General features: G+C 37.1%; 1 protein-coding gene across 3 annotated transcripts in view; it reads left to right on the forward strand.

Annotated features, from left to right (window-relative positions):
* Window positions 1-24383, forward strand: part of exoc3l4 (exocyst complex component 3-like 4) — a 28558-nt gene extending 4175 nt beyond the window's left edge. For 2 of the 3 annotated variants that reach the window (XM_009307098.5, XM_073919674.1), the window contains exons 5-15: window positions 1037-1255; window positions 4491-5109; window positions 8382-8499; window positions 8595-8720; window positions 9255-9355; window positions 11296-11394; window positions 15776-15899; window positions 18695-18817; window positions 18918-19070; window positions 19155-19273; window positions 23162-24383. In XM_009307098.5, the coding sequence (XP_009305373.1) occupies window positions 1037-1255; window positions 4491-5109; window positions 8382-8499; window positions 8595-8720; window positions 9255-9355; window positions 11296-11394; window positions 15776-15899; window positions 18695-18817; window positions 18918-19070; window positions 19155-19273; window positions 23162-23378 (2018 nt within the window). In that variant the 3' untranslated portion in view covers window positions 23379-24383. The remainder of the gene's footprint in view (window positions 1-1036; window positions 1256-4490; window positions 5110-8381; window positions 8500-8594; window positions 8721-9254; window positions 9356-11295; window positions 11395-15775; window positions 15900-18694; window positions 18818-18917; window positions 19071-19154; window positions 19274-23161) is intronic. The other variant, NM_001144794.1, reaches the window with a different exon arrangement.
* Window positions 24384-25290: the final 907 nt, after the last annotated feature.

A 25290-nucleotide genomic window follows, 5' to 3' on the forward strand; every position in this document is an offset into this window, starting at 1 on the left:
ACGGAGAGAAGTTTTTTTCAACACATTTCTAAACATAAAAGTTTTAATAACTCATCTCTAATAACTGATTTATTTTATGTTTGCCATGATGACAGTAAATAATATTAGACTAGATATTTTTAAGATACTTCTATAGAGCTTAAAGTGACATTTAAAGGCTTAACTAGGTTAATTAGGTTAACTAGGCAGGATAGGGCAATTAGGCAAGTTATTGTATAACAATGGTTAGTTCTGTAGACTATCGAAAAATATACAGCTTAAATGGGCTAATAATTTTATACCTAAAATGTTTTTTTTATTTTATTTTTTTTTATTATAAACTGGTTTTATTCTAGCCGAAATTAAACAAATAAGACTTTCTCAAGAAGAAAAAATATTATCAGACATGCTGTGAAAATTTCCTTGCTCTGTTAAACATCATTTAGGAAATATTTTGAAAAGAAAAAATCAAAGAAGGGCTAATAATTCTGACTTCAACTGTGTGTGTGTGTGTGTATGTRTATATATATATATATATATATATATATATATATATATATATATATATATATATATATATATATATATATATATATATATATATATATATATATATATATATATATATATATATATATATATGTATATATGTATATATATGTGTGTATATTATATATATATGTATATATATGTATATTTTATATTATATATATATATATTATATATATATATATATATATATATATATATATATATATATATATATAATATTTTTTTGTTATAAATATATATAAAAAATAAATGTATGTATGTGTGTGTGTGTGTGTGTGTGTGTATGTATATATATATATATATATATATATATATATATATATATATATATATATATATATATATATATATATATATATATATATATATATTATACGTTATATTTTTTTTAATATTAAGTTTTTTTCTGATCAGTCAAATGTTTTTTTGGATATTATTTTCTAAATTTGTTACACATTATGTTACAAATAATTGCATAAACTGTAACTGTTAATTTTATTCTTAGATTCTGATGTTATAACACTGCAAAAGAAGGGCTCATCGATCAGGCGGAGTTTGGGTCTGAGTAAAAAACCCAAACAGGAACCACTTGTCACTGTCACAGAAGCCATGCCTCTATCAGAAGAGCCAAAACCCGAGGTTGCTGATGAATGTGAAGGCCAGATGGTGTTGGAGCTCAGAGACACATATGTTCTGCCGGAGATCCCAGCAATGCCTTTGTCAGGTATGATTGTCTGACAAGTATAAAGTGTGTCTCATCTTGGGTTACTTAGCTTTCTCATTGTTCAAAACCCCACTTTAACATAGAAGCATGGTTTCCCTGGTTAACAATTAAGGCAAACCCTGCATTGTTGTGCAACAGATCTGGGAACAGATGTGAATATTAATTAGTGCCTGATGCTTACACACACACACACACACACACACACACACACACACACACACACACACGCAAAATACTCATACCTCAGTTGTCAACTATTAGCTAGTAGGAGTGAGTGAGCTATTCCTATGCTAAACAGTAACTTAGTTTCCTCCAAGGCTAAATTATAATTATACTCAACAAAAGGGGCCGCCAATCAGGGGTGGACTAAGTGATTTGGAGGCCCTAAGCAATTGCAGGTATGGGACCCTATAGCAGTTTTGAAAAATAAACTGCATGTTGTATAAATATTTAAAGTATATTTTATATATTTTTTTAATATTTAAAGGAACTTTTATCTTTCTAATGTACAATTAAAGGCAATAAATTAAAAAATAATGTTTTGGCCAGACAACAGGATCGTGGAGGAAGCTGCATCTCATTGTTTGTCGTATTTTTACTTTCCCCCCCAAACGTTCTCAACATTCTCACTCTTGCACACTTTACCTGCCTCTACTCTGATTGCTGGCAGACTGGTGTCACTACAATCACCGTGATTGTGAACAACAGCAAGAAAAGAATAATGTTAAAAGGTCCATTTAAACTAGTACATTTAAAACAGAGGAGCAGATTGGTTTAACTGTACCAGGGGAATTAGTAATGTGACGTTGTGCGCCGAGGCTTTGAAGCTTGCATCAAAAAAAGATTCGTCTGGCAGTGAAGCAGTGTACCAGAGTTAATCGTTTTGCCATAATCACGTGATCAGTGACGTCCGAAGCTTCGTTTTCGCCTATACCCACATGACTGCTTCGAATTTTGATTCAAAGGTTTTAACACCCTCTGGGGTTAGTATAGTGTGTCGAGAGATTAGGCGTCGATTACATACATTTCTACTGTTTCAAAGCCCTGCACCGGTCCCACACACCAGTAATTAAACTAAAATACAATAGTAATTTATGGTAAAAAGGTTTTGAACCATACCTAAGTGTGTTAACATATTTTTTACAACCATCTTTTAAGAAAAGCACTGCATATCGTAATATAGTGTTTAAAGGAGGCCAACCGGCTAGTGCAGCCCAAAAGCATCACTCTCAAAGCCTCCTCGTTAGAGCATTCGCCTCCCATGCAGGATTCGCCGATTCGATCCCCGCTTGGAACAAGTAGGTGGGTGAAGGACTAGTTGGAATACTAAAAATGTAAATTCTTTTGAATACCTTAGATTTTACTATTCATCGGTGGTGTAATGTAACATACGTTATGTGTAAAAACTACAGTAATTGAGTAGTTTGTTTATATTACTGTTGTTGTATTACTACATGAATGAGTTGGTCAGTTGTGGACATTTGACATTATTGCAACACAGTGCTTTCCCACACTTTAACGAGGTCCTCATTGAGCTCTGATTTAGAAAGCTTCGAGTAACGAACCTTTTCCGATACAGTTGAGTCGAGCACTTCACTGCTTTAGAAAGCTTCATTTCACCATCACTAAGGGAAAAACCTTGCTGGGCTAAAACATTTGCCGTCGGTATGCAGATGAATGATCTGCTGTGAGGCACTGTGCCGCCTTTAAGTGCTCTGAGGCGGGGGAGAAACCTGCGACATCACCTGCAGCTCATTACGAAGAGTAACATTAGGAATGGCACAGACACATGAGAGGCTCTAAAAATCTCCAGTAACAACTAAAAACATTCACTAGTCGCTTTTGAAAATTTGGCGAAAGTAGGGTCTGAAAAGCAGCTAGGTTTGCAACACTGACTGGCAGTGTACTTGATTGAAGCACTGCGTTCACACTTTGCGCATGTGCAGTATAGAAGGAATGTTCCATTATTCATGGGGGTTTCCGGTTTTGAAAAAAAGTTAATAGCGTTAAAATTCTAACAATTATAGACAGATATTACAACATATGATAGAAAATGTATAAAAGAGCTATATAATTAATATAGGCTTCTTGGCATTGGTTTGGGGCCCCTAATTTCCTTGGGCCCTAAGCGGCTGCTTACCTTGCTTATTGGTTAAGTTCTCCCCTGCCGACTATGAGTTGTTTAGAATTGTATGTTGTGGGTTTAATGGATATGAGCACACAGGCAAGAATTAATATCAACCTCCACATAAACAGATGAGTTTTTGAAATTATTGGCAAATGTGCATTTAACACTCTATATATTCAGCAGTCTACATGTGTTTGTTGCCTCATTACAAACATGTGAGAAATTCCACAATTTACACATTAAACTGAAAAAAGATACAGTTAAACAAACTTCATGTATGCCTCTCTGAGGGTGCTGAAATTCAGCATTTTCTATCTGATTATGGGCTGTGATGAGATGACATACTCCATACCTATTGCATTACATGAGAGCTCTATGATGACAGTCTTGTTTACCAAATAAGAGACCCACATACATTTTAAGTTTGATACAAGCTTGGATAAACTTAAAAATAAGGGGGGAATATTGTTGTAATGTCACTAGGCAAAAAGCCAATCAAATGCTGCCTGAGACATTCATATTAATGATCCCATGTGGATCATCACAGTGTTTTGTTTAGATTGGCCTGTTTTTTACTGGGATTTTACGCTCACAGTATTTATATGAGATATTTAAAAGGATGTTTAGGGCTCACGATATGTCGTTTACATCCACTGAACTTTTAATATTCAACTTTGCCTACGGTAGGTATATTCAGATTTTCATTCTATAGCACCTTTAAGTTTTATAGTTAGTCATGATGGTACAGTAAGCAATGTAATTTAATTACAAAACAAGATTGAAAATATGCTTACATGAACATTAACCTAGAATTTCTGAATGGTAGTGTGAAACAGAACATGAGTACTATAGCAAAATATTTTTGGAACTGTACGTCTGAACATGTGTAAACATGTCTTAGAGTGAACTCACAATGCAAGTTCAATGCAAGTACTGTGTTCAGTATCTGCAAAGGACATCACATGTGCTGACATTGCCCTGATCATAAGATTATATTCAGAATCAGGCAGAGATCTGACAAAAGATTCCACACTGAAGTATTGTAACTGCTGAGTGTGTCGTTACAAGAATTTTCTTTTTGACCTTTTATTTTCTGATTTGCTGCAGTTATGGAGATTAACAAACTGATAGAGATGGAAGTTTTAGAAGAGGCCTATGTGAATCTACTCTCTCTACGCCTGGAGCTTCAGCAACAGCGTAAATCTCAGAATCAAGAAGACTGTCCGATTGAACTCGTCCATAAAGAGAAAGATCTCAGTTTGCTTTATGGTACACTACGGAATAAAATGTCTGACATTGTACGCAACTCAAGTACTCTGCCTTCTCGCAATAAAGAACTGCTGGTGTATGTAGCATACATTATCCTTGAGGAGGAGAAGAGGCAGGATGAGCCAGGAGCGATGCAGGGATGGAGGGAATCGTGGAGGGTTGCGGTACGGGATGGTGTTCGAGATACACTGAAGAGAGTTCACTTGGACACCCGTGAGCAGAACATTTCCTGGCTGGCAGTGCACCTGGGGCTTCTGGGTAAAGCTATACTGGAGGATTTGGAAAGAGTGAAGACTGAACTTGTGAGCTCGTATCCGCCAGAATTTAATGTGTTTGAAACATATGTTTCCTGCCATCATGAGGCTGTAGGAGAACATTTGAAGACACTTCTGGAAAAAGTGACAGAGCTGAAGGATTACTACGCTCTTCTAGATTTCATTATTCATCGCTACCCCAGGTAGGGTCAGTTTTTCTTTCTGTCTGTCTTTATGTTTGTTAAAAAAATTGCATTGCAATTTCCTCTGACTGAATAGCTGAATAATATAAGTCACATTCAGCAGTGGTTCCCTCCTCATTGGAGATCCATGCTTGGTGAGTTAAAGTTTGAGAATAGTGCTAGTATGGGCTGTCAGTTGCTGACTTAAGGCTGATTTATACTTCTGCATCAAGTGCACATGGATGGTCTAGCGCAGTGTTTCTCAACCACGTTCTTGGAGGACCACAAGCTCTGCACATTTTCCATTTCTCCTTAATCCAACACACCTGATTTAGGTCATTAGCTCATTAGCAGAGACCAAAAGACTTGAAATGGGTGTGACAGACAAAAGGAGACATTTAAAACCTGCAGTGTTGATGGTCCACCAGAAACACTGGTCTAGCGCAACCTTTGTATAGTCACATACCCTTCAACCTGGCTGACGCAGATGCTGACAAGCACCTCTCAAAAAAAAAAAATAGGTTACTGTTATGAAAAAACATTAAACGAGATAAAACAATTATTGCATCATATATCACCCCCTTTCCAGTTGTACACATGCTCATTAACCCTAAATTAATATTAATTGGTACAGTAGGCGATATACTATTGAAAACTTTTGATTACAAAAGGTCACGTAAATCAATTACCAGAAAGGTGTATTCTTGTCCATCATCTCATCCACTAGTCAGTTATAGTAGTGTAAATTATTGTGTGTCCTGGGGAGTTCAATTGTGAAGTTTTTTTGCACTACCATGAACATCACTGTTCCTCAAACTTCCAGATGAATTGTCCCCAGACCAATGCCCTTCTTGGTTTGGATTAGATGGTACACAGATGGCCCCAGGGTGTGCACAAGTATGCATTCCACCATGTGTGTCTGCTCATACAGATATTGTGCAATTGTGCATGGTTAGAAAAGACAAGGAGCAGGTTATGTTGGTTGCGTCTTACTAGCTAAGCATACCATTTCAAGCCTGAAGCTCTTCACAACAGCACCTTTCTTGCAGGTTGCCCTGAGGAAGGGCTTTATTTCTCAAGAACAGGACCCAATATGGGACCATGAGTGTTGTTTTTGTGAAATTAAAGATTGTTCTGTGTACCTTGAAGGTCTATATTGATGCTTATCATGATGCAGTGACCTGTTTCAGGTTCCTGAGAAGTGCTAAGAGGCAACTTTCCTTATGATTTTGCAATATGTGTTTTTATTTCACAAACAGCTATCATTGTTTCTTGCTTTGGGCCACTGCACCTCAAAATGTTTGCGCATGGCAGGTGGCTGCTTCAGTCTTCAGTGTCATATGATCTTTCAGAAACATCGTTATATGCTGATTAGATGCTTAAGAAACATTTTTGTGTGATTATTAGTGTTGATATCTATGGTGCTGGTCCATAATTTTGCAAACTATAAATAATAGTAATAATTTATAAGGATGTGCATTAAGTAGGGCTGCACAATATATAGTTTCAGCATTGATATCACAATGTGATCATTCGCAATAGTCACATTGCAGAATATGCGGTGTTGAGTCTGGATTACAACGGATCATTTTGCAAGTGTTTTTTTAGGCATGTTTTTACGCCTGTGATGGATTTTAAAAACATTCAGGCATCAGAAATTGTATTTGTATTGCATTTTTTTGTAACTTTAAAAAAGTATTAATGATTAATTTTATTGAATTGTTTATATAATGAAGACTATGCTGTGTTATTTTCAGTGGTGGAGAGAGTACTGAAAAATCATACTTAAGTAAAAGTACCATTACTTGCCTAAAAATGAAGTGCACGTAGAGTAAAAGTATCTGTTGTAAATGTTACTCAAAGTATGAGTAAAAAGTAGACCTTTCAAAGTACTCAAGAGTAGTGAGTATTATGGGAGTATTATGCTGTAAAAAGCTGATGCATTTACATGTAATTTGTGGACGTTTGTAAACGTAACATTCTGTAGTGCATTTAGTTTTTGCCACAACGTCAGAAGATGTTAATATTAGGTTAGATTTAGGTTGTGATGTCATGTGACCAAAATTTAATGTCTAGCCAGCGTCTAAGGATACCGTTGTTTTGACGTCCAATAATGATGTCAAATGACAATGTTGATATTTGGTTTATTTTAGGTAGTTAGAAAGTCACTAAAATCCAACATCGAGCCAACATCTTAAACCAACGTCATATTGACGTCAAATACTGACATTTATTTATCAGATATGGCAAAAAAAATCCAACTTCTGATGGACGTCATAGTGGTAACGTCCACACAATGTCAAGCTGTAACATCATTAGAAGTTAATATTTGGTTGATTTTTAGGTTGGACATTAATGTCAGCCTGATGTTGGGGTTTAATATCAACCTGATCTTCATTCTCAAACAAAATGCAACGTCCCCATGATGTTAGGGCACAATGTTAATCTGACGTCATGTTGACGTCTTGTGCCAGCTGTGTGTTTAAGGCCGTTTCGGTCATCATACAGTAAACATTGGTCATCTTTTCATCAGTGACATGCATCTAAACACTCTCTGGGTCAATGTGTGTACAGATTTTGGACATCTTCTTGGACACTTTTAATGCTTCCAAACAATTTGCTGCAATTATAAATTTTCAATGATGTTCGAGGTAGTTCCTTTTGATGCGATTTACCTTATGTATGTAATTTGGACAGAAATCACAGGACTGATTTTTCTAATCCCCATAGACAAGAAAAAATAAAGTAGTGACTGCAGGTTGAAGGAAATGAGTGGAGTAAAAGTTCCAATACTGCACTAAAAATGTACTCAAGGGAAAGTAAAAGTCAACATTTTTTAAAACTAATTAGTAAAGTACAATTCCTGAGACAAAAACTGCTCAATTACAGTAGTTTGAGTATTAGTAATCTGTTACTTTACACCACTGCTTATTTTACATTTGATTATTCCTCTGAAAACAGTAAAACACTGTTTGTTTAATTAGTATTTTTTACTTTATTGAATTATCTACGCTTGTAGATTGTTTTTTATATTTTATGCAGATGGATCTATATTGATCAGTTCTTTCCAAATAGTTATTCTAGTGAAGTACTAGTGAAATTGTATTCATATGTAGCAGAAAAAAAAAATCTCAATTGTATATTTTTCCAATATTGTGCAGCCCTAGCTTTAAGAGTTAGAAGTATTCAACATTTGTTTTATGACAAAATGAGATTAATTGCTGATGTGTAGGTATTTTAAGGGTTACAATTATGTCTATTACTAAAACTGTAATTAACTGTGGTTTCCTCAGTGAGAAGATAATGGGAAGTACCTCTCTGCAGCCAGAGGTGAAGGAAGATAATAGAGCTCTCCCACTGGACAATGATTTCCTTAATCAGATCAAAATGAAATACTGCAGTCGCTTACAGGTGAATAAAAAAGCACATGTCATCTGAGATGATGCTGGTACTGAAACTAGAATGACAGTATGTTGAGATTTTCTAAACTCGTGTTCTCTAAACAGGTTGATATGCGAACATCACTTGACAGGGTTATTGAGTTGGAGAATGAGGAAATTTGGAAGGAAAGAAGAAAACCAGAGATTGATGAGGGAATTTACAGCTCACACATTGACATGGACATCTGGACGGTGAGAATACACACTTTCATTAATAGCTCATTGGTTTTATGTGGAAGACAAATGAGTGTTAAAGGAATTTCCCACATTGATTTACTGTTTATCTGGCCACACACTCTGAAGGTCATTGGTTTACCAACAGAGGGCAGTACAGGACCTCTAGCTTAACTTATAATGACCCTTACACATGTTTGGACACCTAAATCACACTCAGCGTATGAATGTCACTGCATTATATTTCAAATAAAGTAACAAGCACATTAAAGAAAGATAACCTAATCATACTTTCCAAAATCAAATTGTTTTACTTGATATAAAAATAAAACCAACTGGTGGGTTGTGTTTGTAACTATTGTAATATGCTGATGTTATTGTACATTCTAGTTATAAGTACATTCCACTTGCCACTTGGTGTAATTCATGTATTTTTCAAATAAATTCCAGTGACATTCTGACTTGTTAAGTGGTGTGTGTGTGTTTTTCAGTCAATTAAAAGCAAGTCAATAGAAGAATGCAAAAACACATTTAAGCTGTTTATCTTCCCAGAATATTAAAGGGCACGTTCAAGGGTCTAGAAGAATCGATGTGACCCTGGAGAAGGAGGTTGTGCGGTCCTGTTTGGATGAACTGAAGAGCTTTCCAAAAAGGTTTGTCAAAAAGCATTAACATGCTACTTAGCAGTACCAATTCTGCAGCTCTGAAAGCGTTTGTATATGCAATCAATATTTTGTTCATTAAATACTTAACTGATGTATCCGCTATTTAGAGGGCGATTTGACAATTATTGGAGTAAAAATATCAATTTTAGTTTTCCTTTTTTGCAAGTTTATTTTTTTATGTAGATTAAATGGATAGTTCACCCAAAACTGAAAATTCTGTCATCATTTACTGATCCTTTACTTGTCACAAATCTGTTTGAGCTTCTTTTTTTCCGTTGAGCACAGAAGAAGATGTTTTGAAGAAAGCTGGAAAGCTGTAACTATTGACTTTCATAGTATTTAGTTTTGATCCTATGGATTTTAATAGTTACCAGTTTTCAGAATATCTTCCTTTTTAGATTAGATTAGATTCAACTTTATTGTCATTACACATGTACAAGTATGATGCAACGAAATGCAGTTGAGGTCTAATCAGCAGGGCAATAGCAGCAAGTGCAGGATACAGGTATAAGTTATTAAGTGCAGTTATAGAAAAACTATGGTGATATTTACAGATGGATGTACTATCAACATTATATACAGGTTGTATTAGCTATGAACAGATTTACAATAAATGAATATATTAACAGGTTTCTATTAATAATTAGAAGTGTGCAGATAAATTAACATAATTACAAATGTATATGTATAGTGGATGTGTACATAATTACAGATGTCCATGTGCAGTGGGTATGTACCGTTCAAATAAGTAAATCAGTGTAATGTAGTGCAATGAATATGTGCAAATTTTAAAATGTGCAAATGTTAAATAGTGCAGTGATTTTGAGGAGTTTAAGTTAGAGGAGAGTTGGGGGTGTATTGGGGGCAAAAAGTCAGTGAGGGGCAGAGTTCAAGAGGGAGACAGTTCTGGGGAAAAAGCTGTTCCTCAGTCTGATGGTTTTTGTCTGGGGGAGCCTAAAGCGCCTGCCGGAACGCAGGAGAGAAAACAGTCTATAAGCGGGGTGAAAGGTGTCCTTTAGATTACTGCCTGCTCGGCACAGAAAGTGTTTTCTCTGGGTGTCCTCAATAGCTGGCAGTGTGGTCCCTGTGATGCTTTGGGCAGTTTTCACCACCCGTTACTGTGCCTTACGCCCAGCAACAGAGCAGCTTCCATACCAGACTGTGACGCAGTTGGTCAGGATGCTTTCCATTGTGCAGCGGTAGAAGTTCACCAAGACGGCTGATGAAAGTTGCCTTAAGAAAAATAGGCACTGGTAAGCCTTTCTGACCAGGCTGGAGGTGTTGGTGGTTCAACACCTCCACTTTTAGGATTACCAAATAACTCCTCAAGGTTTGAAACCACTTGAGAGGCAGTAAATAATGAGCACATCACATGGGTGATCTATCCCTTTAAGATGCATTCCCATCCCTGCTGAAAAATCCAGCTTAAACCAGCCTAGGCTGGTTGGCTGGTTTAAGCTGGTCAACTAGGCTGGTTTTAGAGCGGTTTTGGCCACTTCCAGGCTGCTTTCCAGCCATTTCCAGCCTGGTCTTAGCTGGTTAGGCTGGGAGATGACCAGCTAAAACCAGCTTGACCAGCCTAGCAGGCTGGGAACCCAGCCAAAACCAGCTATGTCCAGCTTAAACCAGGCTGGTCAAGCTGGTTTTAGCAGGATTTAGCTGGTCATTTTCCAGCCTGACCAGCTAAGACCAGGCTGGAAATGGCTGTAAACCAGCCTGGAAGTGGCCAAAACCCCTCTAAAACTAGCCTGGTCGACCAGCTAAAACCAGCCAACCAGCCTAGTCTAGTTTAAGCTGGATTTTTTAGCTGGGATGATTATTTCCCCTTACTATTTGGTCAATCAGATGATCTTAAAACTATTTATTTTTAGGAAATGCTAAATTTTATGTCTCATTTTATGTCTCTTTTCCATTGACTGTGTTTGAAGGTTTGAATCAGCGTTTGTGGAGTCCTGCAGGGTTTTCTCGAACTCTTCTCTCTGGGCAGAGTATCACATCAGCTACATCAACAGCTTCAGTGATTTAAAGTAAGTCTTCGACAAGTATGTTTTAATCAAAAGTACCATTACACTCACTAGAAATCAACATAACACACAACCTGCTTTGTAAATCCATTTAGATAGATTATGTTTGGATAATGCCAAGAGGTTTTGAATAGCTAGAGGAAGCAATTTGTCAATCTATAATCTCAAATGCAGTTTTATTTGAGTTTCAGATTAAAATCACTCAGAGAAGACACGAGCGGTTACACACCATGAATAAAAAAAAGCATAACACAAATGATCCATCACGTGGTTTCTAGGAATTTAGGCACCATCAAGGCTATGAGGCAACTGTCAGGGAAAGTCCCTGATGCTTTCCGTGATATTATTTGATGAAACTGAAATGCAAACAAAAGATCTGGCTCTATTCAAATGAAAAACAGGTTTTATCAAAACAATATCACATTACAATGATATCTAAAGTATAACAAAGCAAAGAATACTGTATTATTGTGTTCATTAGTATGTTGCACATCTTTTAATCATTATGGGCTCTATTTTGATGGTCCATGCGCAGAGCGCAAAACGCTCATTTAAGGATGGGAAAATCCGCTTTGCGCCGTGGCACATGGTCTAAAAGGGTTGAGTTTATTTTCTTAATGAGTTATAGGTGTGTTTTGAGAATAAACCAATCAGAGTCTCATCTCCCATTCCCTTTAAGAGCCAGCTGCGTCGCGCCATAAGCGCATTTGCTATTAACATGACGTAAAGTAAGTTCACTTTCTCTTTTGCTCTCGTGGATAGGGAAACCTTAACGCACAGACATCAATTAGCCTATAAATAATTAATTTAGTTGGTTAAGCGCAAAGATTTGTTTCAAAACTATTTCTAAATTCAGTTCTAATTTCCAGCAAACGAATAAATGAACAATAATAACAAAGTGTGGTCAAAATACTGAGTTATTTCCAAATACACCTGCCATGCCCCATATGGTCTAAAACCTGCAGGTGGACAAATCTAAGTTTGTTTTTAATAAAACAAATATAAATATAGATATAATAAATAAAACAGCTAGTAATAATAACATTATACAAAAGCAAATTGAATGAACTGAAAAAGCCTCCCGAGATGATGAAAGTATGAAGGCAGTGGTTTTTAAATTCATGTAGGCTAAAAATTTATATGTTTTCTAATATTTTAATCATTTATATTTATATCCTATATATATATCCTTATTATATATATATCCTTAATATATTATATCTTTTTCATATGTAAAGCTATTTGCGTATTGCTCTACATCTTGTGTGTAGTGTGTAAGCCAGGCGCACTTTGCGCCAGACAATAGACCAAATTTTTTCTGGTCTAAAGATCAGACTATTTACAGTTTCTCAAAATAGCTATGCGCCAAAACACATCTTCTTTTTTAGACCAGAACGCCTATGGGCGCACATATGAGCGCAAATGCATTTTCTATTTAAACAGTGTGGCGCAACCTCTCAAAATGACTCTTGCGCCGAGCTGAAATTAGCAAAAGATTAGCAAAAGACTATTGTGCCGCGCCTTGCGCCACATTGCGCCGGGTGTATGATAGGGCTCTAAGTTTATTGGCTACAACCCAAATAAGCAGTACACTACTGTTTAAAAGTATGGGGCACTGTTTTTTCATTTTAAAAAAATTTAAGAAATTAAAATTTGTATACATCGTTACACCACTATTCCACACAAATATTAAATATTAAACATACTTACACCAGCTTTATTATACTCCATCCAGATTACACAAATTTAAAAACCGTATTTCACCCATCTGCTTCAGATGTAGTATAGAAAAAGGTACATTTTTGCATTCTACATGGCTGTGCCCTAAAGTGAATGTGTTGTGGGTACAAGTATGCAGATTCACGGAATTGATTTTCCATTGGATCCAGAGATATGTTTAAGGGGCAATTACACAAATTCTAACCTCCTGAGTAATTATGCTATTAAACTTACTGAAAGGTTGCTGACAATAGCTAAAAAATGCATTGCTTTAAAATGGTAAACAGACATTGATGTACCAATTGGACTGTGGATCTCAGGAGATTGCAGCTGTATACCATTGGAGAAGATCACATATTTTTTGAGAGGAAAGGGTGAATTATTCAAAAAGATTTGGAATCTAGGCGAGGCAGTGGCGCAGTAGGTAGTGCTGTCGCCTAACACCAAGAAGGTTGCCTCGGCTCAGTTGGCGTTTCTGTGTGGAGTTTGCATGTTCTCCCTGACTTTGCGTGGGTTTCCTCAGGGTGCTTCGGTTTCCCCCACAGTCCAAAGACATGCGGTATAGGTGAATTGGGTAGACTAAATTGTCCGTAGTGTATGAGTGTGTGTGTGAATGTGTGTGTGTGTGGATGTTTCCCAGAGATGGGTTGCGGCTGGAAGGGCATCCGCTGCGTAAAAAAACTTGCTGGATAAGTTGGCGGTTCATTCCGCTGTGGCGACCCCGGATTAATAAAGGGACTAAGCCGACAAGAAATGAATGATTTGGAATCTATTTATGAATTATATTAAAACAGTACCACTTGATTTGATTTGACAAAATAGTTTTTTCCACTGGTTTATACTGTCTTCTCCCTATTTATTTATTTACTTTTACTTTACTTATTTATTTTATATACTGTGTATGTTTTACTTTATTTTGTTTGCTGCTTTGTTTTGATGTTCTGTATCGAGCATCAGAATATGGAAGAAAGATGATTTAAGAGGCTTTGAACTTGGCATCATTGGGCCATACACAGATGGGCTGGTCTGAGTATTTCAGAAACTGCTGATCTACTGGAATGTAAGCACAACCATCTCTAGGGTTTACAGGGAATGGTCTGAAACAGAGAAAATATCCAGTGAGCGGCAGTTCTGTGAGCACAAATGCTTTCTTGATGCTGAAGATCAGAGGAGAATGGCCAGACTAGTTCGAGCAGGTAGAAAGGCAGCAATAACTCAAATAACCACTCGTTACAACTGAGGTATGCAAAAGAGCATGTCTAAATGTACAACACGTCCAACCTTGAGGCGGATAGGCTACAGCAGCAGAAGACTGAGATTCCTGTTAGCTAAGAACCAACCCGGTACTAGTGAGGCTACAATTCGCACAGGCTCACCAAAATTAGACAATAGAAGGTTGGAAAAGCATTGCCTGGTCTGATGAGTCACGATTTGGATTGTAGGACCATGTCTATACCTTTATGACCACAGTGTACCCATCATCTGATGGCTACTTCCAGCAGGATGTATTAAATGTCAATCATCTCAAACTGGTTTCTTGAACATGGCAATGAGTTCACTGTACTCAACTGGCCTCCACTGTCATCAGTACTCAATCCAATAGAGCACCTCTGAGATGAGGTGGAATGGGATATTCGCATCATGGATGTGCAGCCGACAAATCTGCAGCAACTTTGTGATGCTATCATTTCAATATGGACCAAAATCTCTGAGGATTATTTCCAGTACCTTGTTGAATCTATACCATAAAGGATTAAGGCAGTTCTGAAGGCAAAATGGGGTCCAACCCGTTGCTAGTATAGTGTACCTAATAAAGTGACCAGTGGGTGTATATTGTTATGCATACATTGCATATTTTAATATTATAAGTTAAAATCATATTTGTCAACATTATTCTTTTTGTGTTTGTGTTTTGAAATTGTTAAATGCAATAAATGCTGCCTTGCATTGCTTAAGAGACCAAAAGCATGACTACAAACTACTTAAATAATATTATATATTAGAATACATTAACAAAGAGCCAATAGTTTATTCATGGGTGAATTTTTATTTACCAGAATGGACATATTATGATTATGATTATTAATTATTATATTATTATACAATTGTGACTTTTAATCTAATAAAATATTTCTGGCAGACAAAATCAATATAGCAATGTAGAAGTAATAAAATATCTACCAAACCAGATTAAGGAGTGAGCATTTTACACTGCAATCACTTTACAAAATAACTCTTGCCTAAACTCTGCCTATGAATTTCATTCATTCATTCATTCATTTATTCATTTATTCATTCATTCATGCATTAATTAATTAATTTATTTATTTATTAATTAATTTATTTATTTATTTATTTATTTATTAACTAATTCATTCATTCATTCATTCATTCATTTTTTTTCGGCTTAGTCCCTTTATTAATCAGGGGTCGCCACAGCAGAATGAACTGTACACAGAAATTCCAACTAACCCATCTGGGCCACTGTGATGCCCTAAACTCTGTCTAAATTCAGAGAAATATTGCTGTGTGTTTGTATTTTTAATGCTATACGAAAATTGCCTCAGGTGGACTGAAAACACATAAAAAAACTGAAAATATAAACTATTTAAAGGTTTCTATTCTGACCAGCTGACACGAGTGTAAAACTATTTTTGTTTTTCAGAGAGCACATGGAAGGCTATAAGCAAAGCTGTCAGATTCAGCTAGAGCAGGTTCGAAAAGAAATAGACGGACTGACCACCAGACTGAGACAGACTCTGATGGAGCAGTTCAAAACAGATGTCAAGGTGTGAAACAATGCTTAGTGTCATTTATCATTCTTATTTTTTAACATCATCGACAATAGAGGGCATCAATGACTAGCACCCACAACTTACTCCAGACATTCTATCCCGTAGGCGTATACAGTTGAAGTCAGAATTATAAGCCCTCCTGAATTATTAGCCCCCCTGTATATTTTTTCACTTGTTTATGTTTAACAGAGAGAAAAAAATTTCAACACATTTCTAAACATAATAGTTTTAATAACTCATTTCTAATAAATGATTTATTTTATCTTTGCCATAATGACATATGACATAATGATATTTTTCAAGATATAGTATTCAGCTTAAAGTGACGTTTAAAGGCTTAACTAGGTTAATTAGGTTAACTAGGCAGGATAAGGTAATTAGGCAAGTCATTCTACAACTGTGGTTTAATGTCCACAACCCGGGATTGAAGTGTCTTCGTTTATAATTGTACCGACACGCTCCTTTGCTGTTGAATTATGTAGCGATTTTACTGTCTTTATTACAAACATGCACTGTTTTAAAAATGTTTTAGACATGTAAAACTCATTCTTGATCACAGTCGATGATAATTGGTGATCACAGCGAGCTGAACAGAATTTTAAATCCAGTTACTTTGCACATGTCCTGTCTTGTGGATATAATTATTAGAATCATTTTTATCAGAATCAGTTTTGTTGCCAAGTGTGCTTCACACAGACAAGGAATTTGTTTTGGCTACAGAAACTTCCAGTGTGCATAAAGTGACAACACAAAATAAATATGAAAAAAAGACGATAAACATTAAACAGAGATGCACTTAGTCAAAAAGATCTGGATGTTGAATTGTATAGATTTGTTATAAATATACAGGTAACAAGGTGCTGTGTACAAATGCGAATGAAGAAAGTATTGCATTGTATATTGTTATAAGGTGCTGTGTACAAGTGCGTATGAGAAAGTATCACACATATTTATTGCTCAGTATTGAAATATTTACTTGTTCATGAGGTCGATGGCCTGAGGAATGAAACTTTTCCTGTGTCTGGCTGTTTTTGTGCTCGGTGCTCTGTAGCGCCGACCAGACAACAGTTCGAACAGGTAGTGTGCTGGGTGCGAGGCATCCAGAGTGATTATGAATCCACAGTATATGCGTTACTACGGAGACATGTTAAAATGCGTTTGTCAATCAATTCTGTGGGCGGGGAAACCGCACTCCTATATCACAATGCGGTCGGCCTCAAAATGAGAGGGGTTTGGATCCTATTTTATTGTGTTCGTATCACTCCAATATGACTGTGGACACATTTTACCTACACACAGTTCTGTCCAAACAGCTTTAAAAAGTTAATTTTCATCATTGATGCCCTTTAAGTTTAATGTAATATATATTTAAGAGAGTTGACACACCAAGGAAATATTAAAGGGCCATGAAACCCCCTCGTTTCAGCAGGGTGTTTTCACACCTCTACTTTGGAAAAAGTCAGAAAAGTGGGCATGTCCAGCTCTGTTTAGGGGGAGTGTCAGAGGAACTAAAGTGGGATGGTGTGGAAGTGTTTATTTGGGCACGCGCGAGTTTCAGTCAAAATACTCACACACAGGAGAAAGTGATGGTGTTTTACCTACATGGACATCTGTAGTCGAATTATTTGCCAAATTATTAAATGGTGGACTTTAACTGCAGTTTGGCTCTTTCATTCAGGGAATTCATTCATGCCCCTCGCGACAAACGAGATATTTGATTCGAGGATCTGCTCTAAGCGTGTATTTTTCATGCAATGTTTGATACCGCACGGCGAATGAGAGAAAAAAACTCAGCATTTTCCGGAAACTTAGATGCACACAGCAGGTAGTGTCAGAAAGCCGCGTGTGTTATTCCGGTCACTAAATGCGGTAAAAACCCTACACGAGGTTAAAGTTTGGTTGTGGTGCTAACATGTTTGCACTCGGTGCAATAGTTAACTTAGTTCGATACGAACAAACTGAATAAACAAAGAGCACTGGTCACTCACTTACCAAATCTGTAGAGACAGGACAATCAACAGCATCTAGAGCCGCGTCTTTATGAAGAGAAGACTACAAGCGAATCCGGATCTCAGCGTTTGCAGTTGAGAACAGCTCTCAGGTAAACAATAATCCTCCTTAGACACGTAAGTTATTGTTGTCGAGCGTCGCGTACACTGTTAATCCACACGTGATCCAGATGAGCTCTCACAGAGAGAAAATGAAAACGAAACTTAACGGCAGCAAACTATAAAAGCAACACTTCACGCTTGTTTTGCCAACACAACGTGGCGTCTCTGTCGTCTAAACACTGTGACATTAATGAATATTAATGAAGTTGCACAATAGAGCGCGCTGATTGGTTTGAACCAAGCCTTACTCATGCATTAATGCAGCACACTGTAAGACGTAATAAGACACACTCTGGCACAGACGCCCAGTCTGCACGCTGGAATACACGCTATTATGTCATGACCGTGACGCAGCTTCAAAAATTCGTTTCAAACAGGAAGTACGAATTTGCTTGAAATAACGCAAAAACAACCAATTTACACTTTTTAGTGAAATATAGGTGTCCTAATAGTGTTTTTAGCAGTGTGGGACACATATACGACTGTCAACAGCTCAAAAAATGTGTTTTGGTGTTTCGTGACCCTTTAATATACAGTGCCATTCAGATTATAACACACAATTATATGATTATTAACTTTTAAATAGCTAAGTTATAAAAGTAAGCATTGATGTCTCTAAATATGCAGTTCAAATGTATTTAAAAAATTAGCTAAGTAACAAAGAGCTTTTGTTTGTAGCCCTTCCTCAGGAGACAGATGACAGGGAAATGGTTTTCATTTGATGAAGACTTTTCACAGCTCGCCACCAGAATCAAGAGTCTTTCTGAGCAGAGCAAATACATGAGTCCAAAATATAGACAGGTGAGACTGCAGCTATTTCATGTATATACACAGACACACTGATATTTTTTCCGATATATCAATGTTTCTCTCTTTATTTCATTTGTTTGGGCACTTTTAGGCCTTTGTGAATGAAGTTCACTTTTTCGTGGTGAAGGAATACGTGTCTCAGCTGATGAAGAATAACTACTCGTGCAAAAACAGGAAGAACGAGACGGCTGCAGCTAAAATCACAAAACAGTGGGAGGAACTGAAAGAGATTTTCCAAGATATGGTACAATCCCTATTAAGCAATTTGTAACGTTGGTGCTTTTTTTCTGGTCACAACTCTCTAACATCTGCCTTACTTTTTCTGTAGCATTCTACATTAGATTGGCTCCATTCAGTTGGGAACCATCTGAGTCAGATCATTGGGTGCAAAAAAAGTGATGTAAAACACAACCTAAAGCCACTGGTTGAGAACTATCCTGACATCAGGTGAGAGTGAGATTATATTGTTTAGGTTTACAGTGGTTGTGAATTTAAAGGTCAATTTATACTTGTACACTACCTGACAAAAGTCTTATCGTCGATCCCAGTTGTAGAGCAACAAATAAAAACTTGACTTCTAGTTGATCATTTGGAAAAGTGGCAGAAGGTGGATTTCTCTAATGAATCGTCTGTTGAACTGCATCCCAATCATCACAAATACCGCAGAAGATCTACTGGAACCCACATGGACAAAATTTTTATAGAAATCAGTCAAGTTAGGTGAGGGAAAAATCATGGTTTGGGGTTACATTCAGTATGGGGTTGTGCGAGAGATGTGCAGAGTGGATGGCAACATCAACAGCCTGAGGTATCAAGACATTTGTGCTGCTCATTACATTACAAACCACAGGAGAGGGCAAATTCTTCAACAGGATAGCGCTTCTTCTTATACTTCGGCCTCCACATCAAAGCTCCTGAAAGCAAATAGGATCAAGGTGCTTCAGGATTGGCCAGCACAGTCACCAGACTTAAACATTATTGAGCATGTCTGGGGTAAGATTGAGGAGAAGGCATTGGAGATGAATCCAAAGGATCTTGATGAACTCTGGGAGTCCTGCAAGAACGCTTTCTTTGCCATATCAGATGACTTTATTAATGAGTGATTTGAGTCATTGCAGAGATGTATGGAGGCAGTCCTCCAAGCTCATGGGAGTCATACACAATATTAATTCGTTTTTTACTGCACCATGACTTTATATTCTATCCTGTACACTATTTATATAAGTGAAGTGAATGTTTAATTTGGGTAAAATAAGCATAATCTAGAGGCCTTTGCCCTTCTGATACCAAATGATCAACTAGAAGTCAAGTTATTATTTGCTGTCCGTAAAACTTGGATAGGTGACAAGACTTTTGTCAGGTAATGTGTCGAGTACACATGGTAGGTCCAGCGTCGCCTTTGCCATGTCCTTATGTGGACCTTGATTAACACCTCTCAAAAAACGTAACTACAGGTCATTATGATGCAAGTGCAAGTTTTGTGATTGGTCAACTTGGTATAGCTGTAATAACTGTGGGCGGGGCCTGAGGTGCCATGGGTCTTAATTCCCACAGAGGAGCTCTGGATGGATATTTTTATTTTGTGTTAATTTTATGATCAAAGTTGTTGAATGATCGCCGGTTCCCACCCGTTTAAACTACACGCTGACATGTGGCTCAGGGGTTAGCACTGTTGCCTCACAGCAAGACGATCGCTGGTTTGAGTCCTGACTGGGCCAGTTGGCATTTCTATGTAAAGTATGCATGTTCTCTCCATGTTCATGTGGAATTCCTGCGGGTGCTCTGTTTTCCCTTAGTCCAAAGACATGTGCTATAGGTGAGTTGAATAAGCTAAATTGGCTAAATAGTTTAAATAAGTTAAATAGTGTATGTGTGTGAATGTGAATGTGAGTGTATATGGGTGTTGTTCAGTACTTTGTTGTGACTGGAAGGGCATCCGCTGCATAAAACTTATGCTGGAATAGTTGGCGATTCATTCTGCTGTGGTGACCTCTGATATATTAGATACTAGGCCCAAGGAAAATTAATGAATGAATTTGAACTAACTCCATAGCATCTCATGCATTTCCAGCGTAAACTCAAAACACTTGCTAAGAAACCCCACTGCCCACTAGCATTTCGAAAGGGTTACTGAAGAGCAACACAGACAAATTACAGAAGTTTAAATGTTGCTGCCCTATCTCTGTTTTGGAAAATTGGGGTTTTCCAATTACTTCAGTAAGCACTTTCAAGCTGGTTTAAAGGCTGCCCACACTACTGAATGCCCTTCTGAGAGTGCTGAACCACATCTTCTTAGCCACTAAAAAGGCAGATTGAGTGGTCTATCAGACAGTTCTAAAGTGGTTCCAGTATTTTTTGTCCTACTGGAAATATGTGAAGAAATACGTAAAACTATTACCTCACAACAAGATGGTCGCTGGTTTAAATCCCAGCTGGGCCAGTTGTCATTTATGTATGGAGTTTGCATGTTCTCTCGCTGTACATGTGGGTTTCCTTCAAGTGAACTGGTTTCTCCCACAGTCCAAAGACATGTGGTATAAGTGAATTGGATAAGTAAATATTGGCCGTAGTATATGAGAGTGTGTAGAAATGAAAGAGATCATGGGTGTTTTCCTGTGCTGGGTTTTAGCTGGAAGGGCATCCACCACAGAAAACATATGCCTGATTAAGATGCACTTCATTTTGCTGAAGCAATCTCAGCGAAGAATAGTGAAAATATGTGGTTAGGGGAATTATCATCTTCCACTTTTTCTTTACCATGTATATTTGCCTCTAACTTTTGATGCATTTGCTACCTCTCAATTATTAGAAGCCATTCCATTTCATATTTAGGGTGACGACACACCAATCTCACTCACTGACTTTCTTTCGGCCTTGTCCTTTATTTATTAGGGGTTGACACATTGAAATGAATAGCCAATTATGCAATTGCTTTATGCAGTGGATGCCCTTCCAGCCGCAACCCAGCACTGAGGCTACAACTTATGAGTGCAACTCGTAAACCCCCGATGCACACACACACTCATACACTATTTCCAATTTAGTTTATACAAATTACTAATACCCCAGAGCTTGTTTTGTGATGAAACTGGAGCACTCAGAGGAAAACCCATGGAAGCACGGGGAGAACATGCAATCTCCACACAGAAATGCCAAATGACCCGGCTGGGACTCGAACCAGCAACACATACAAATCTATTTACCTTTTAAGAAGAAAGATCAATTGGCCATGACTGTTCTTTTATTTTGCTTAAACAAGGTCAAATCCTGACTATTCAACATGTTCTATCATTAATTGAAGTGAAAACTGAAGTGGTTATTTTCAGCCCTTTAGAAAACAACTTCATAACATCTTCATAATAAAAGGTTTTTAATTTGAAGATTCATAAACAAACAAATCGAAGTGAAAGTAGAAGACGGGGTGTGTTTCAGGATTAGATCAAATTCAACAGGTAGGGAGGATAATACATTTCCATGCAAACAAACACACTCTCTGTCAGCAATGTCCATGCGGTCATTTATCTATCGTTATAGAAAAATTATAATTTTCATAATTGAAAAAAAATATTTGCATACTGACCACTGGGAAAACTCTTGATCATAGATATACTCGCCGGCCACTTTATTAGGTACACCTTACTAGTACCGGGTTGGACCCCCTTTTGACTTTAAAACTGCCTTAAACATTCAAAGTCACTGAAATCAGCTTTCTTCCTCATTCTGATGCTCGATTTAAACTGCAGCAGATTGTCTTGACCATGTCTACATGCCTAAATGCATTGAATTGCTGCCATGTGATTGGCGGATTAGAAATTTGCATTAACGAGCAGTTGAACGGCTGTACCTAATAAAGTGGCCGGTGAGTGTATATGTATATATGTTTACATATCTATGGCTCTGGATGGCCAGTCCTCCACTTCACCTTGGACCTACATTCATTTCAAAGGAGCCCTACCCTGTGCTAAAATGGCGGCTTTATTGACACATTCCTTTCAATAGACAGCAATAGCATAGGCGACATCTAATGTAAATCTCTATGCCGCTTGGCGAAATCTGGTGGGTGATCACAGGTCAATTCATAGCTTTTTGTATCTTATTAATAAATTTTTGTCCAATTTGCTCATTCTCCAATGACGGTTGTGTTTAAGTTTGATGGTTCGGTGCCACACGTCCTTTTAAAAATCGTACATTTTCGTACAACTAAACATGTATGCATTAGCAACTTAACTGACAAATGTTTACGTAAAAAGCTACGCAGATAGATCACTTGACGTTTATTTGTAAATTGGGCTTAAGTCTTTCATTTTCATTTAACACATGCTTCTCCTGTTGCAGAAGGAGCCATCTCTCTGCAGTGCTGTATTTTCGAGGAATAATAAGAGGCAGGGAAAAGCACGTTATCTTACAGCGACTGGCAGAGCTGAAACAGAGCTTGGGGAGTTCTGGGAATAAAGAGCAAGCTCTCTTTAGTGAGATTCAAGCTTCAGCAAACACAGACTGTCTGGCAGGTACTCCCTTCTCCTGTCTGTCCTTCATCATGCCAGACAGATAATCGTAAGAAATACACTTCAATAGAAGTGGGAGAAATGATTGCAATGTTTAATAATGAACCTATGTTATATAATTTGAGCATTAGGTAGTGTTTTCATGCCTCTGTTAATGCTTAATAGACTTATATTCTTTGCATTAGTCTGTGTATTATCATTCTGTATGGCATCTACATATTTATTAATGAGAATCAGATTTTAATCTTCAAAAATTTTGTTACAGGAGTGAATGAGTTAAACTGGTGTATGTTCACCAGTTTCTGGTGTACTTCAGAAATGCTTGTTATTAGCGACACCGGTGGCCATTAAGTGAACTGCATCGGATAACCCTTGCTTTTTAGTTATATCCAGGCCCGGCCCTAACCAATTTGGCGCCCTGGGCAAGATTTCAGGTGGCGCCCCGTCACATTGCAGTAAATTCCACTGCTAGTGTAAAGTCAAAAGAAACTAAACATCTTTTTGATCAACTACTACAAGCTGGGAAAACGTCAGATAAATATGCCAATGCAATTAACATTATTGCTGAATAGATCTAATATTTACACAATTGCTTAAGGAAGGAGTGATGGGGGTAGTTACATTACTATTACTATTTTCCAAAACATCTATGCCCTTCCATAACATTAGCTGACGTAAAACTAACAGATAGCACTATAGCTATTTAATGATTAGCAATGTTATGTCATATCTATCAACGTTGGGATGTTAAAATATGGGACAACAAATAGCTTCAAATGATAGAATACATAGCAAACAATAGAAAATATTGACAATAAAATCTATTTAACTTTTAATTGTATTTGCTATTTAGTGAAGAGCAGCAAATGAATCTCTCATTGTGTTTTGTTTGATAACAGAGGTGTTAATGTAAGAATTCACAGATCTATAAGGAATGAATGAATGAAGCATTCGACTACTCTAGTAACTGTTGTGCTCATTTAAGAGAAAATTAGTTGTGTTTAAAATAAAACAAGCAGAATAGAGCAAAAAAAAAAAAAAAAAAAAAAGAAGCACTTTTCCGACGGTCCCTTACGGAGAGCTCCACTCTGCGCGAGCTCAGCTCTCCCGGCTAAACGCATATCCCAGGCTAAACAGAGCAGTGCTCGTAATATCGAGCGGAAAAAAAGAAAAAGACAGCTGTGAAACATAACCAGCTTTGTCTTTTTGTAGGAAACACACTTTAGATCTTTTTAGGGTAAGAGGTTTTTGAGTTATTGCCATCTATCACTGAATGTGTGTCAGGAATTTTGAAAACAAAACCAACTTAACTGCGCTCATTTCTGGCGCCCCCTGGATGTACAGCGCCCTTAGCATTTGCCTATACTGCCTATGCCACGGGCCGGCCCTGGTTATATCAATTCGATTTTAAGTATATTTGAGAATATAGTTTATATAGATATTGATATGTAGGATTATAGTTTGAATTAATCTCAAACACATTGACATTACAGCACAGAGTAGCTCTTGTGTTCATTATTATCTTGAACATTATATAAGCATTCATTTTGTGTCCGAATGGTAGAAAGGCTTTCAGGAGTGCTCTGTTAAAATAGTTTAATTAATAATACTACTGTTATTTTTATAGTTATGGCTGGGTAAATAAAAAAAAAAACATACATTTTTTTTAAATATTGAAAAGGCTTCATTCCATTACATTTTAATTCCAGACACTTTTGTTAAAATAAATCAAGAATCACAAACAATGAAGAAACAGAACAAAGTGCAGACAGTTATAAACTGTGCAAGCAGAAAATCCTCTGTTGATGGAGCAGAATATGGAGCTTTGTATGCTGTAGAGGCTGTCCAGCAGCTGCAGCAGGCTCCACTCAGTGTCCACAATGTACAGTACATTTGAACCACATCCAAACGCTTCTAAAAGATAGTCTTGGATGGTGAAATGGATATAAAAAACAAAGT

The sequence above is a fragment of the Danio rerio genome, chromosome 13 (assembly GCF_049306965.1).
Source record: "Danio rerio strain Tuebingen ecotype United States chromosome 13, GRCz12tu, whole genome shotgun sequence".
NCBI classification, from domain to species: domain Eukaryota; kingdom Metazoa; phylum Chordata; class Actinopteri; order Cypriniformes; family Danionidae; genus Danio; species Danio rerio.